The sequence below is a fragment of the Bufo gargarizans genome, unplaced genomic scaffold (genome assembly GCF_014858855.1).
Source record: "Bufo gargarizans isolate SCDJY-AF-19 unplaced genomic scaffold, ASM1485885v1 original_scaffold_1420_pilon, whole genome shotgun sequence".
NCBI lineage: Eukaryota > Metazoa > Chordata > Amphibia > Anura > Bufonidae > Bufo > Bufo gargarizans.
Window position 1 is genome coordinate 1 of NW_025334351.1, and position 12,525 is coordinate 12,525.

The following is a 12,525-nucleotide window of genomic DNA, read 5'->3' on the forward strand; positions in this document are numbered from 1 at the left end:
TGATCTGTCGCTGCCTTTTCTTCCTGCTGAGGTTAGTACAGTAATGGGGGGCAGAAGAGCCAGTAGTGGTGGGATGTAGGGGTGATACATGGGGGCACAGGTTGATGCTCACGATGACTTGTGGGTGCAGAGGCAGGGTTGCTGGATGACGGGTGGGGTGCAGGGTTGCTGGATGACGGGTGGGGTGCAGGGGGAGCTGGATGACGGGTGGGGTGCAGGGGGAGCTGGACGACGGGTGGGGTGCAGGGGGGAGCTGGACGACGGGTGGGGTGCAGGGGGAGCTGGACGACGGGTGGGGTGCAGGGGGAGCTGGATGACGCGGGGAGCAGGATGACTTGCGGGGTGCAGGGACGCTGGACGACTTGCGGGGTGCAGGGACGCTGGACGACTTGCGGGGTGCGGGGACGCTGGCTGACTTGCGGAGTTGTCTAGACTATGGGGAGTGCCGTGTATGAGGGATTGGAGTTAGATTTGGGGGGATGAGCTGGCCATCCAGGGGCTATGTATATATATATTGGGGTGACTGGTCATACTGGTAGCTTCTGCATGTTGACCCCCCTTTCTTTCCTGATAAAACAGGATCCATTTTGGGGCGATCACCAGTAACCAGATCCTGCTGGGCGTCATCGAGGACCTGAAGAGCTGCACCATCTCGCGGGTGACGGAGGTTCGGGTAAGTCCAGGATCGTGCGTTTATCCCGGCCCCTCCCTGGGTATATCCTGCCCGACTGCTGACCTTCCACCTCTGACCTCCGCAGGACGTGATGGGGGTGAACATGGCCGCCCTGCAGTTCTTGAAGAGAGAGATTGAAGCCAAAGAAGAGGTTCTGTTCTTCGCCGACGCCACCGATAGGTTCGAGGAGAAGAGAAGGAAGCGGAAAAAGAAGGAGAAGATGCTGCTGACCCTCGTGTGATCCCCCCCCTCTCACTGCGGGGGTCCCGGACCCTCTGCACAGTGCTGCCCCCTGAGGACAATTCTTATAATAAACACATTTTCTAAGCTCCGGAAATGAAGATCAGTTAATTGTCGGCTTGTGAGCGGGGGATGGGCAGAGCTGGGGTCACTGGACGGGGGTCTGATCCGGGCGGCTTTAACCCTTTATCCGCTGGCGAGTGAATCGCTGGAGACGTTGTAATAATTTAGAAATTTTATTTTGACTTATTACATTAAGAAAATAGATTTCAGGAGCTAATCAGCCGTCTGAGGTCTGCGCTGCGGGAGAAGAGAGGAAGAGGTTAATGTGACGTGTGAGCCCCCCGTGCACCCTCCGGCCCCCCGTGTCCTCTATCTCACCTGCGTCTGTGGCCCTCCGAGGTCTCAGGAGCTCCAGTCTGGAGTGGAGGGATGTGCTGACCAGTCTGACCCCAGGCCCCAGTCTGTGGGGCGTCCCACTCTCATAAACGTCCTCTGTTAGGATGGGTGGGGGCGGAGTTAAGGTTCTATCCCAACAGTCATGTGACACTAGGGGAGGGGCCATCAGGATAGCCTAACGGTAAGGCCATACACCGGGATCGGCCGAGCATCGACTGTGCATGAGGACCTCCGCCCTGCGACTAGACGGGTCAGGCTGCTGGATGTCAGCATGCCCGATCCTTTCATCCCCAGGGAGAACGTAGGCCCAGACCCTGCCGTGTATATTCTAGGGGTCTGCTCTCTCCCCCCCCAGCCCCTGCCGTGTATATTCTAGGGGTCTGCTCTCTCCCCCCCTGCCCTGTATATTCTAGGGGTCTTCTCCCAGCCCCTGCCATGTATATTCTAGGGGTCTGCTCTCCCTCCCCCCCCAGCCCCTGCCATATATATTCTAGGGGTCTGCTCTCTCCCCCCAGCCCCTGCCATGTATATTCGAGGGGTCTGCTCTCCCCCCCCCCAGCCCCTGCCATGTATATTCTAGGGGTCTGCTCTCCCCCCAGCCCCTGCCATGTATATTCTAGGGGTCTGCCCCTGCCATGTATATTCTAGGGGTCTGCTCCCCCAGCCCCTGCCCTGTACATTCTAGGGGTCTGCTCCCCCCCAAGCCCCTGCCCTGTATATTCTAGGGGTCTGCTCCCCCCCCAGCCCCTGCCCTGTTTATTCTAGGGGTCTGCTCCCCCCAAGCCCCTGCCCTGTATATTCTAGGGGTCTGCTCCCCCCCCCCCCCCCCAGCCTGTGTGCCCCGTAGTGTGAAGGATATTTGCAGTCACGGGGAGGTACAGCGTCTCCACCTCGTTCTGGACCTCGATGCAGTGGGAACAGTCGGCAGCCCCCTCCGGCCCCTCCAAGCCCACGGCCATTGCAAAGAGCTCCACGTCCAGCCGGGTCTGCATCCCTGCGGCCACCTGAGGACGAGCACAGCCCATGAGCGCTGACGCCCCCGAATCCTAGTCATACATGAATATTGGGGAGCACTTACCGGGCCGGGGGTGTAGGTGACCCTCAGACCGGTGCCGGGCGGCGGCTGCTTCACACGGAACCTGCCAGAAAGAACGTCTTGTGAGAATGTGGCCCAGACCCGGCTCTGCAGCGATACCGCCAGTGACCAGGGCAGTGATCAGAACCAGTGGAGCAACATGATGGGAGATATCACCAGTGACTGCGCCGCAGGATCCCGTCCTCCACTATGAACCTGCAACCTTCAAATCACTGCTTGCTGTCAGTGACCAGAAACCTGTACAGACCTAACACTTCTCACAGCTGAGGGTTTGTTACAAATATTTGCAGTCTAGACAATCCCCTAAATCGGGCATGCCCAACCTGCGGCCCTAAAGCTGTTGTAAAACTACAACTCCCACAATGCCCTGCTGTAGGCTGTTCAGGCATGCTGGGAGTTGTAGTTTTGCCACAGGTTGAGCATGCCTGCTCTAAATAGTGTGGACCCCAGACTGATACATTGTAACAAACTGTCAGCACAGGAGAGAGCTTAGTGCTGCGGCTGTGTTTAGCTCACAGAGGATTATCTGCCTCTCGATTTAAATGAGTGTTCCACTCACTGAAAGCAAGCAAAGATCGCGAGTATTAGGGATGTAACCGTGACTTTTATTCTGTGGGGGGCTCTGCAGGCGGCCACGGTCTTGTGTGTATTAATGACTCCCAGACATGGCTGACGGTCGGGGATCGCCGTAGGATGATGGACGGGGGTAACACGGATACGAGGAGCGTTCATCATTCGGAACTGGAGGAAACAAATGGCTCCCAGGACAGAGCGCATGAGGGGAGGATGATGAACCTGCTGGAACACTGCCTGACCAAAAGTATGTGACCTCCCCTTAGCCTGAATGGGTGACGTCATCATCGCCGTGAGGACGTGCGGCGCCCCTGGAGGTGGGTTACCTGCAGAAGTCCACTCCGATGTTCTTCATGGTGACGCTGGTGGAGTACGTGTAGCCTTCTCTGAGGACCCCGAACTGCACCACGGAGGGGGTCAGGTGGAATCCGCGGGGCATGTGCTTCCCTCTGCCATGGGCTGGAGCGGAGATGGGCGCCGGCCTCATGCCGCATCTCATGGGATCTTCCACCGCAGGGAACTGTAGATGTGAAGAGGGGGAGGTCAGGAGGTTGGGGGTCGGAGTATAACCAGATGTGCGCCATGCTGACTGGGTACCTTGGTGTTGGGCACACTGGCCGGCTTCCCGCTGAGGATGCATGTGGGCAGCTTCACCCTGTCTCTCCGGGGCTGTCCAGTGACGTCTACGTCCAGGCTGTGACTCAGCGGCTGATACCTCCGAGCTGGGGCCACGTGCGTCTTCGGAAGGTCCTCCTCCACTGCAGATATCATAGTACAGTGTGATCCCAACCCTCTATTATTGCACCACACAGGAGCCCGGGGCCCATCTAGGGGCCACTATCTGCCTGCATTGACCGATGCTCATACATTTCCACAAAATGTTCCTGACCAATCCTAATACTCTGCCATCTCTGTACCTGAGCGCGGCGGTGACCCTCCAGAGACGGCGGAGTGAGCGGGCGTCGTGTCGCTGTCTACACTGCAGCCTGCAGAAGACAAGGAGCTGTTAGAAACTCACCGCCATCCTGTGGATCAGGGATGCTCAACCTGCGGCCCTCCAGCCCAGTAAAACTACAACTCCCATCATGCTTGGCTGTAGGCTGATAGCTGTAGGCTTTCCAGGCATGTTGGGAGTTGTAGTTTTGCAACAGCTGGAGGGCCGCAGGTTGAGCATCCCTGCTGTGGATCATACAGATTATGGGAAGTGAACTGTCCCTTTTAAGATCGCATTCTTGGCAGTTATATCATCTCTTCTACTCTAGTCACATCTAAAGCTGTATGTGCGATCCTGCTGGTTCTGCCAGTTACTGTCAGTCTGATCCGCCTCATGTCTGTGACCAGTAATGTCTGCTGTGCTGCGAACCAAGGGATGTCGTGTTCACACAATGCAACACAGCAGAGAATTGGCAAAGGATTTGTAAAATGATTCTGCGGCATTATGTTTAGGTAAGGAGCAGGTGACTGTACTGCCGCCATGTAGCCTGCTCCTTGTCTGCTGCAATCTATCCAGTCATACTGGTGTGTGCTGATGACATCATGTGTCTCCTCTATGACATCACTACTGGCATGTGCTGATGACATCACATGTTCCCTCTATGACATCACTACTGGTGTGTTACATCACATTTTCCCTCTATGACATCGCTAATGGTGTGTGCTGATGACATCATGTGTCTCCTCTCCTAATGGTGTGAGCTGATGACATCATGTGTCTCCTCTATGACATCGCTAATGGTGTGAGCTGATGACATCACTCTCTGGGTGCAGATAATGGATGGATATTATAGCCATGTCACCTGACTCCTGATCCTCAATGCTGACCGTCAGCTCTTCGTCTGTCCCCTCATCATCCTCCTCTGGGGGTCTAGAGAACGGTGGCAGCTGCTGAGAGAGAAGATCCAAATCTGGAGCCTGAGGAGAAGGACAGAAGGATAGAAGCAGATGATGACAGAGGTGACAACCATAAGACAGAAATGACAACAAAAAGACAGTGGTGACAATAATACGACAGTGGTGACAGCCATAAGACACAGGTGACAACAATAAGACTGGTGACAGCCATAAGACAGAAATGACAACCATAACACAGAGGTGACAATAATAAGACAGTGGTGACAGCCATAAGACACAGGTGACAACCATAAGACTGGTGACAACCATAAGACAGAAATGACAACCATAAGACAGAGGTGACAACAAAAAGAGGTGACAATCAAAAGACAGGTGACAATAATCAGACAGTGGTGACAGCCATAAGACAGAGGTGACAACCATAAGACAGAGGTGACAGCCATAAGACAGAAGTGACAACCATAAGACAGAAATGACAACCATAAGACAGAGGTGACAACCATAAGACACAGGTGACAACCATAAGACTGGTGACAACCATAAGACAGAAATGACAACCATAAGACAGAGGTGACAATCATAAGACAGAGGTAACAGCCATAAGACAGAAATTACAACCATAAGATAGAGGTGACAACCTGTCAGTGATAGGTGACAGTCATAGGACATAAGTGACAACCAAAGGGCAGAGGTGACAACCATAAGACAGAAGTGACAACAATAAGACAGAGGTGACAACCATAGGACAGAGGTGAGAACTGTAAAACATATGTGATAACCATAAGACAAAGAGGTGTCAACCATAGGGCAGAGATGACAACAATAAGACAGAGGAGACAACCATAAGACGGAGGTGACAAATATAGTACATAAGTGACAACCATAAGACAGAGGAGACAATCAAAAGACAGAGGTGAAAGCCATAAGACAGAGGTGACAACCATAGGACAGCGGTGACAGCCATAAGACAGTGGTGACAACAATAAGACAGAGGTGACAACCATAAGACAAAAGTGACAGCCATAAGACGGAGGTGACAACCATAAGACAGAGGTGACAACCAAAAGACAGAGGTGAAAGCCATAAGACAGAGGAGACGACCATAAGACGGAGGTGACAAATATAGTACATAAGTGACAACCATAAGACAGAGGTGACAATCAAAAGACAGAGGTGAAAGCCATAAGACAGAGGTGACAGCCATAGGACAGAGGTGACAGCCATAGGACAGAGGTGACAGCCATAAGACAGTGGTGACAACCATAAGACAGTGGTGACAACCATAAGACAGTGGTGACAGCCATAAGACAGAGTTGACAACAATAAGACATATTTGATAACCATAAGACAGAGGTGACAACAATAAGACAGAGGTGACAACCATAAGACAGAAGTGGGAACAATAAGACAGAGGTGACAACCACAGGACAGAGATGACAACCATAAGACAGTGGTGACAAAAATAGGACAGAGGTGACAACCATAAGACATATATGATAACCATAAGACAGAGGTGACAACCATAAGACAGTGGTGACAGCCATAAGACACAGGTGAAAACCATAAGACAGAGATGACAACCATAGGACAGAGGTGAAAGCCATAAGACAGAGGTGACAACCGTAAGACAGAGGTGACAACCGTAAGACAGAGGTGACAACAATAAGACAGAGGTGACAACCATAAGACAGAGGTGAAAGCCATAAGAGAGAGGTGACAACAATAAGACAGAGGTGAAAGCCATAAAACAGAGGTGACAACCATAGGACAGAAATGACAACAATAAGACAGAGGTGACAACCATAGGACATATGTGATAACCATAAGAGAGAGGTGACAACAATAAGACAGAGGTGACAACCATACGACAGAAGTGACAACCATAAGAGAGAGGTGACAACAATAAGACAGAGGTGACAACCATAAGCCAAAAATGACAACAATAAGACAGAGGTGACCAACCATAGGACAGAGGTGACAACAATAAGACAGAGGTGACAACAATAAGACAGAGGTGACAACCATAGGACATATGTGAAAACCATAAGACAGAGGTGACAACCATACGACAGAAGTGACAACCATAAGGCAGAGGTGACAACAATAAGACAGAGGTGACAACCATAGGACAGAGGTGACAACCATAAGACAGAGGAGACAGCCATATGATCTCAGTTCTGACACTGGGGTTCTACCTGTTTCTGCAGGAATCCTAAGCCAAGCTCGGACTGGAAATATGGGGGTACGTTGTGGCCCCTGATGGCCGCCAGCTGCTCCTTCTGCTCCTGGATCTCCTGTCTGTGGGTACAAGACGCGTCACTGGTGACAGAATCACTCAGAATCTAGAAATGGGCTTCACGCCTTCATACAACTTTAACATCTTGGGGAATCTATGAAGACAAGACCTGACCCCGGACGCTGTGCGCCCCGTAATTGTAATGTAAGGAATGTTATTAGCCACGCCCCTTTTATATAAAAATGAAGGGGGGGGGGGTGACACAGACATAAACCGCAGGAGAAGGTAAAGCTGCCTGAGGGCGTATGATCCAGGGCGGTGATCATTTTACCTGAGCTGGTCCCAGTCTTGGACGCTTCGCTGCGGTCCGGCCATGGGTGGGGGAGGCGGTGGCGGCACGGAGACGGCAGTCTCATACAAACTGGCGATGTCGGCTGCAGGAATCGGACGCAGAATTAAGACAAGTGGATGAAAAAAAAAGGGTCTGTGTGTCTGATATTGGGAAGAATGAGCCTAAAATAAAGGGGGTTCTCATGTCTACCTCACACAATGGAAGCGGAGGTTAGCTTTGCCATTACTTAAAGGGGAAGTCTATGTTACCTTGTATCCGGTCCAGGGGGGAGGTTGGGGGAGGTTCCTGGGTGTCGGTCAGAGACTGTGGGAGGAGCATATCGACATTAAGACCTGGAGAGATGACTGCACGCAGCCTTATGTGGAGGAGCCGTCTGCTTAAAGGGCTCGTCCACACTGACGGAAGAGTTTCACATTCATTTTCAAGATCTCTGTTTGCTTTCAGTGAATGTGAACATCTATGAATACATCCTTAAAGGAAGACTCTGGGCAAAACTGATGTTCTGTCAGTGCCAGAGGGGGCGGAGTCTTCGTGTCTTGCTCCACCCTCTGCATTAGATTTAGAGTATTCTTTACATGACAACTACCACCACCATCATCATCCCTGCAGAGGCTCCTCACCAGCACCAGCTGCAGAAGATCAGCTGCGTCTTCCTTCTCCTCCGCCGTCCTGGGATCTTTGGTGTTCAGTTCTCGCTTCTCCTCCTCCTTCTGTATAACCTTGTCGATGTATCCCTGGAGTCAGATGGAGATTATGGGGGTGATAGTCCGCAGCGGGGACAACTCATGCTAATTAGGTTCTACCTACCTTAAGTGACGCTTCCATCTTTTCCCTCCTCTCCTGACCGACCGGTTCATAGAGATGGAGCTGACGAACCCTCAGCACATTGGGGCATTTCAGGACTGGGGGCCGAGGCTTCGCGGGTCTTTCTGTCCCAATACTGAGACCTTTCCAAATGCCGATGCCCAGAGGGGGTCCTGGTGCTTTCCTCTGAGAATGATAAGGGGTGTTGTGATTAACCGTTCAGGCTCCGGAGCACATCACACTCGCAGATTTACACACACCTCTATGGAAGGGAAGGTGGCCCAGTTCCTGGAGAGGAGATTGGGGGGCACAATATTCTTTAGATGTTTCTCCATGGTCCACGGGGAGGTGTCAGGGACCGGCTGCAGGACGGTGATGCTCTGGACACCTAGAAGAAGAAGTTGTCAGCTCCTTACCACAAGATTACTAGGAGAACATCTCCCTTCCAATGGGGCCATTAATGGACAAAGAAGTCTTGATTGCCAAGCTATCCCTCACCTGGGGCCTCCTGGGTCGGTTCACGTATAACCGCTATAGTCGGATCGCAGTAGCAGGCGGCCAGGAAATCCTCCACTTCTCGATTTCGCAGAAGTTCGCTGCCCGAGCCATCGGCGTTGACCATGAAAAACCTGCACAGAGGTCACCAGAGGTCATACAAGAGACGGAGGTCATGGGGACAATAATAACCACAGATGGATGGATCCTACTGTACCGGGGGGCATGTAAGTCGTAGACCTCTGGAGGCTGCCATAAAGCCAGGTCTTTCTCCTCCGACTCTTCTTCTTCACAAGTGTCCCCACCGGCAATGACCACGGACGTGCTCCCATCCAACATCACCTGCAAGAACCACATTACATACGAATATGCTGGGTCTGGGAGCTGGGGGTCTCTTAAGAGACAGAGAAGAGACTACCTGAAAGAGATTGCCCTCAGGATCCAGGACCTCAGAGATGACATTTTGGGTGTGAGACATGACGTAAGTTGCGGGGGGCAGATCCTCTTGCCTTGTGGGGGCCTGTTGTATGGAACCTGTCCTTGGTGAATAGACGGCTCGCCCTTCGTGATTGATGGAGAGACAGCCGGAGTTTGGTGGGAACACCTCATCACATGCAAGAACATAAAACAGAAATTAGTGGGGCGACCTGAAGGAGTTCTTCCCTAATGTGTCGTCACAGATCTATGACTCCCCGAGCCCTCAACAATTCCCGGAAAACCCTGAGGAGTGTGTCTCTATTATTGGTCTAAGATGATGGGAACCTCAAGGTGGTCCTCAAGGGGACCAAACACTTAGAGAATCATAGATCCTGATGATGTCATCAGGCCACTTCTTGCACCAGGCATGGCACTCACCTTATATGACCCTTGTGGTCTGGCCAGAACCTCTGTGCCGTCACCGCACTTAGCATAACACGTCATCTCTTCGCAGTTCAGAATGGCGGTGGCAAAGTCCGACCTCTCTACACGGATAAACTTCACTTTTTTTGTGATACTCTGAGGGATTTCCCCTGAGAAAAACATTCAAGTCACATCATACACTCTAGTCACACCAAGAGCTGCTTTCAAAATTCTGCTGGTATCCACGTGGATGGTGGTTCAGACTGTCAAGAGATCTCACAGCTGATCCGTTACATCCTCAAAGTCACCATCGTATCGCAGCCCAGGTCCAGCCGCGTGAACGAAGAATGTGACATCAAAGGCCTAGGAAGTGGCCTAAAGGTATTAATGACCTAACCTGGCGACAAACCCCTGGAAAACCCCTTTAAATAGAACCAACGACCCTTTAACAACCATCAGAATCGTGAATGCAGCTCTGTAGCATAAAGCTGACTATACAGTAGATGTCAAATATTTGTAGGCAGATCTTACGATAGAATGTAACCTCCTGATACACCGGTAACAGTCCAGACTAATGAGACCGATACAATGTAACCTCCTGATACACCGGTAACAGTCCAGACTAATGAGACCGATACAATGTAACCTCCTGATACACCGGTAACAGTCTGCACTAATGATACTGATACAATGTAACCTCCTGATACACCGGTAACAGTCCAGACTAATGAGACTGATACAATGTAACCTCCTGATACACAGGTAACAGTCCGGACTAATGATACTGATACAATGTAACCTCCTGATACACCGGTTACAGTCCGGACTAATGATACTGATACAATGTAACCTCCTGATACACCGGTAACAGTCCTGACTAATGATACTGATACAATGTAACCTCCTGATACACCGGTAACAGTCCAGACTAATGAGACTGATACAATGTAACCTCCTGATACACCGGTAACAGTCCTGACTAATGATACCGATACAATGTAACCTCCTGATACACCGGAAACAGTCCTGACTAATGATACTGATACAATGTAACCTCCTGATACACAGGTAACAGTCCAGACTAATGAGACTGATACAATGTAACCTCCTGATACACCGGTAACAGTCTGCACTAATGATACTGATACAATGTAACCTCCTGATACACCGGTAACAGTCCAGACTAATGAGACTGATACAATGTAACCTCCTGATACACAGGTAACAGTCCGGACTAATGATACTGATACAATGTAACCTCCTGATACACCGGTTACAGTCCGGACTAATGATACTGATACAATGTAACCTCCTGATACACCGGTAACAGTCCTGACTAATGATACTGATACAATGTAACCTCCTGATACACCGGTAACAGTCCTGACTAATGATACTGATACAATGTAACCTCCTGATACACCGGTAACAGTCCTGACTAATGATACTGATACAATGTAACCTCCTGATACACCGGTAACAGTCCGGACTACTGATACTGATACAATGCAACCTCCTGATACACCGGTAACAGTCCGGACTACTGAGACTGATACAATGTAACCTCCTGATACACCGGTAACAGTCCTGACTAATGATACTGATACAATGTAACCTCCTGATACACCGGTAACAGTCCGGACTAATGAAACTGATACACTGTAACCTCCTGATACACCGGTAACAGTCCTGACTAATGATACTGATACAATGTAACCTCCTGATACACCGGTAACAGTCCGGACTAATGATACTGATACAATGTAACCTCCTGATACACCGGTAACAGTCCTGACTAATGATACTGATACAATGTAACCTCCTGATACACCGGTAACAGTCCGGACTAATGAAACTGATACACTGTAACCTCCTGATACACCGGTAACAGTCCTGACTAATGATACTGATACAATGTAACCTCCTGATACACCGGTAACAGTCCGGACTAATGATACTGATACAATGTAACCTCCTGATACACCGGTAACAGTCCGGACTAATGATACTGATACAATGCAACCTCCTGATACACCGGTAACAGTCCGGACTAATGAAACTGATACACTGTAACCTCCTGATACACCGGTAACAGTCCTGACTAATGATACTGATACAATGTAACCTCCTGATACACCGGTAACAGTCCGGACTAATGATACTGATACAATGTAACCTCCTGATACACCGGTAACAGTCCTGACTAATGATACTGATACAATGTAACCTCCTAATACACCGGTAACAGTCCGGACTAATGATACTGATACAATGTAACCTCCTGATACACCGGTAACAGTCCTGACTAATGATACTGATACAATGTAACCTCCTGATACACCGGTAACAGTCCGGACTAATGATACTGATACAATGTAACCTCCTGATACACCGGTAACAGTCCTGACTAATGATACTGATACAATGTGTAATAGCCTGTAGCGGGGGGTGGAGGCAGCGCTGCGGTGAGATCATGGGCGGCTCAGACCTGCGGTCATACGTGTGTTTTCTGCCAGCTGCTTTGTGGTTACAGTAACGAGTCTTCCGTGTGTGATGATCGGGGGGCTGTGAGAGGGAGGGGGGTGATGGAGACAGATCTATGATGGATCTCCCATCTCGGAGGAGTTCTCGGATTTATGATGGATGGCCGTGTCACTGTGATATTTATATATCCATGGACCATGCCCAGGAACGGAATATTGATTCTGTACGACGGGACGGTGCGAGATTAATGGTGCTGGGGGGGCTTGATGATGAATAGAGATGTGTGATATCTGGGGGATCTCCCTGTACGCTGAGCCTCGCCCCATCACATATTGCTGTCTCGTGTAATCACGCAGCCGTGACAGCGCCCCTCTCTGACGCCCCGTCCACTGTGCGCTCCGCTGAGTCTATTCTCATTGTGGTTTGTGGTTCTGGCTCTACGACTGAGGGATCAATCATAAGAAAGCAACTCGTTAAATCCA

General features: G+C 50.5%; 1 protein-coding gene and 1 long non-coding RNA gene across 2 annotated transcripts in view; one reads left to right on the top strand and one right to left on the bottom strand.

Moving 5' to 3' along the window:
* Positions 1-1,010, top strand: LOC122923269. Its single transcript, XR_006387256.1, has 3 exons — positions 1-31; positions 580-673; positions 759-1,010. It is a non-coding gene; the product is annotated as an uncharacterized LOC122923269 (long non-coding RNA).
* Positions 1,011-1,133: 123 nt separating this feature from the next.
* The window catches only part of SPAG17 (sperm associated antigen 17), a 63,950-nt gene continuing 52,558 nt past the window's right edge, over positions 1,134-12,525 (bottom strand). The window contains exons 28-45 of the mRNA XM_044274052.1: positions 9,575-9,729; positions 9,138-9,323; positions 8,937-9,061; positions 8,723-8,853; positions 8,485-8,612; positions 8,228-8,410; positions 8,041-8,154; positions 7,669-7,723; positions 7,400-7,502; positions 7,028-7,130; positions 4,778-4,892; positions 3,899-3,967; positions 3,579-3,739; positions 3,308-3,501; positions 2,391-2,451; positions 2,172-2,316; positions 1,295-1,420; positions 1,134-1,208 (exon numbers count right to left, since the gene is read on the bottom strand). Of these exons, the coding sequence (XP_044129987.1) occupies positions 1,183-1,208; positions 1,295-1,420; positions 2,172-2,316; positions 2,391-2,451; positions 3,308-3,501; positions 3,579-3,739; positions 3,899-3,967; positions 4,778-4,892; positions 7,028-7,130; positions 7,400-7,502; positions 7,669-7,723; positions 8,041-8,154; positions 8,228-8,410; positions 8,485-8,612; positions 8,723-8,853; positions 8,937-9,061; positions 9,138-9,323; positions 9,575-9,729 (2,180 nt within the window). The 3' untranslated portion in view covers positions 1,134-1,182. The remainder of the gene's footprint in view (positions 1,209-1,294; positions 1,421-2,171; positions 2,317-2,390; positions 2,452-3,307; positions 3,502-3,578; positions 3,740-3,898; positions 3,968-4,777; positions 4,893-7,027; positions 7,131-7,399; positions 7,503-7,668; positions 7,724-8,040; positions 8,155-8,227; positions 8,411-8,484; positions 8,613-8,722; positions 8,854-8,936; positions 9,062-9,137; positions 9,324-9,574; positions 9,730-12,525) is intronic.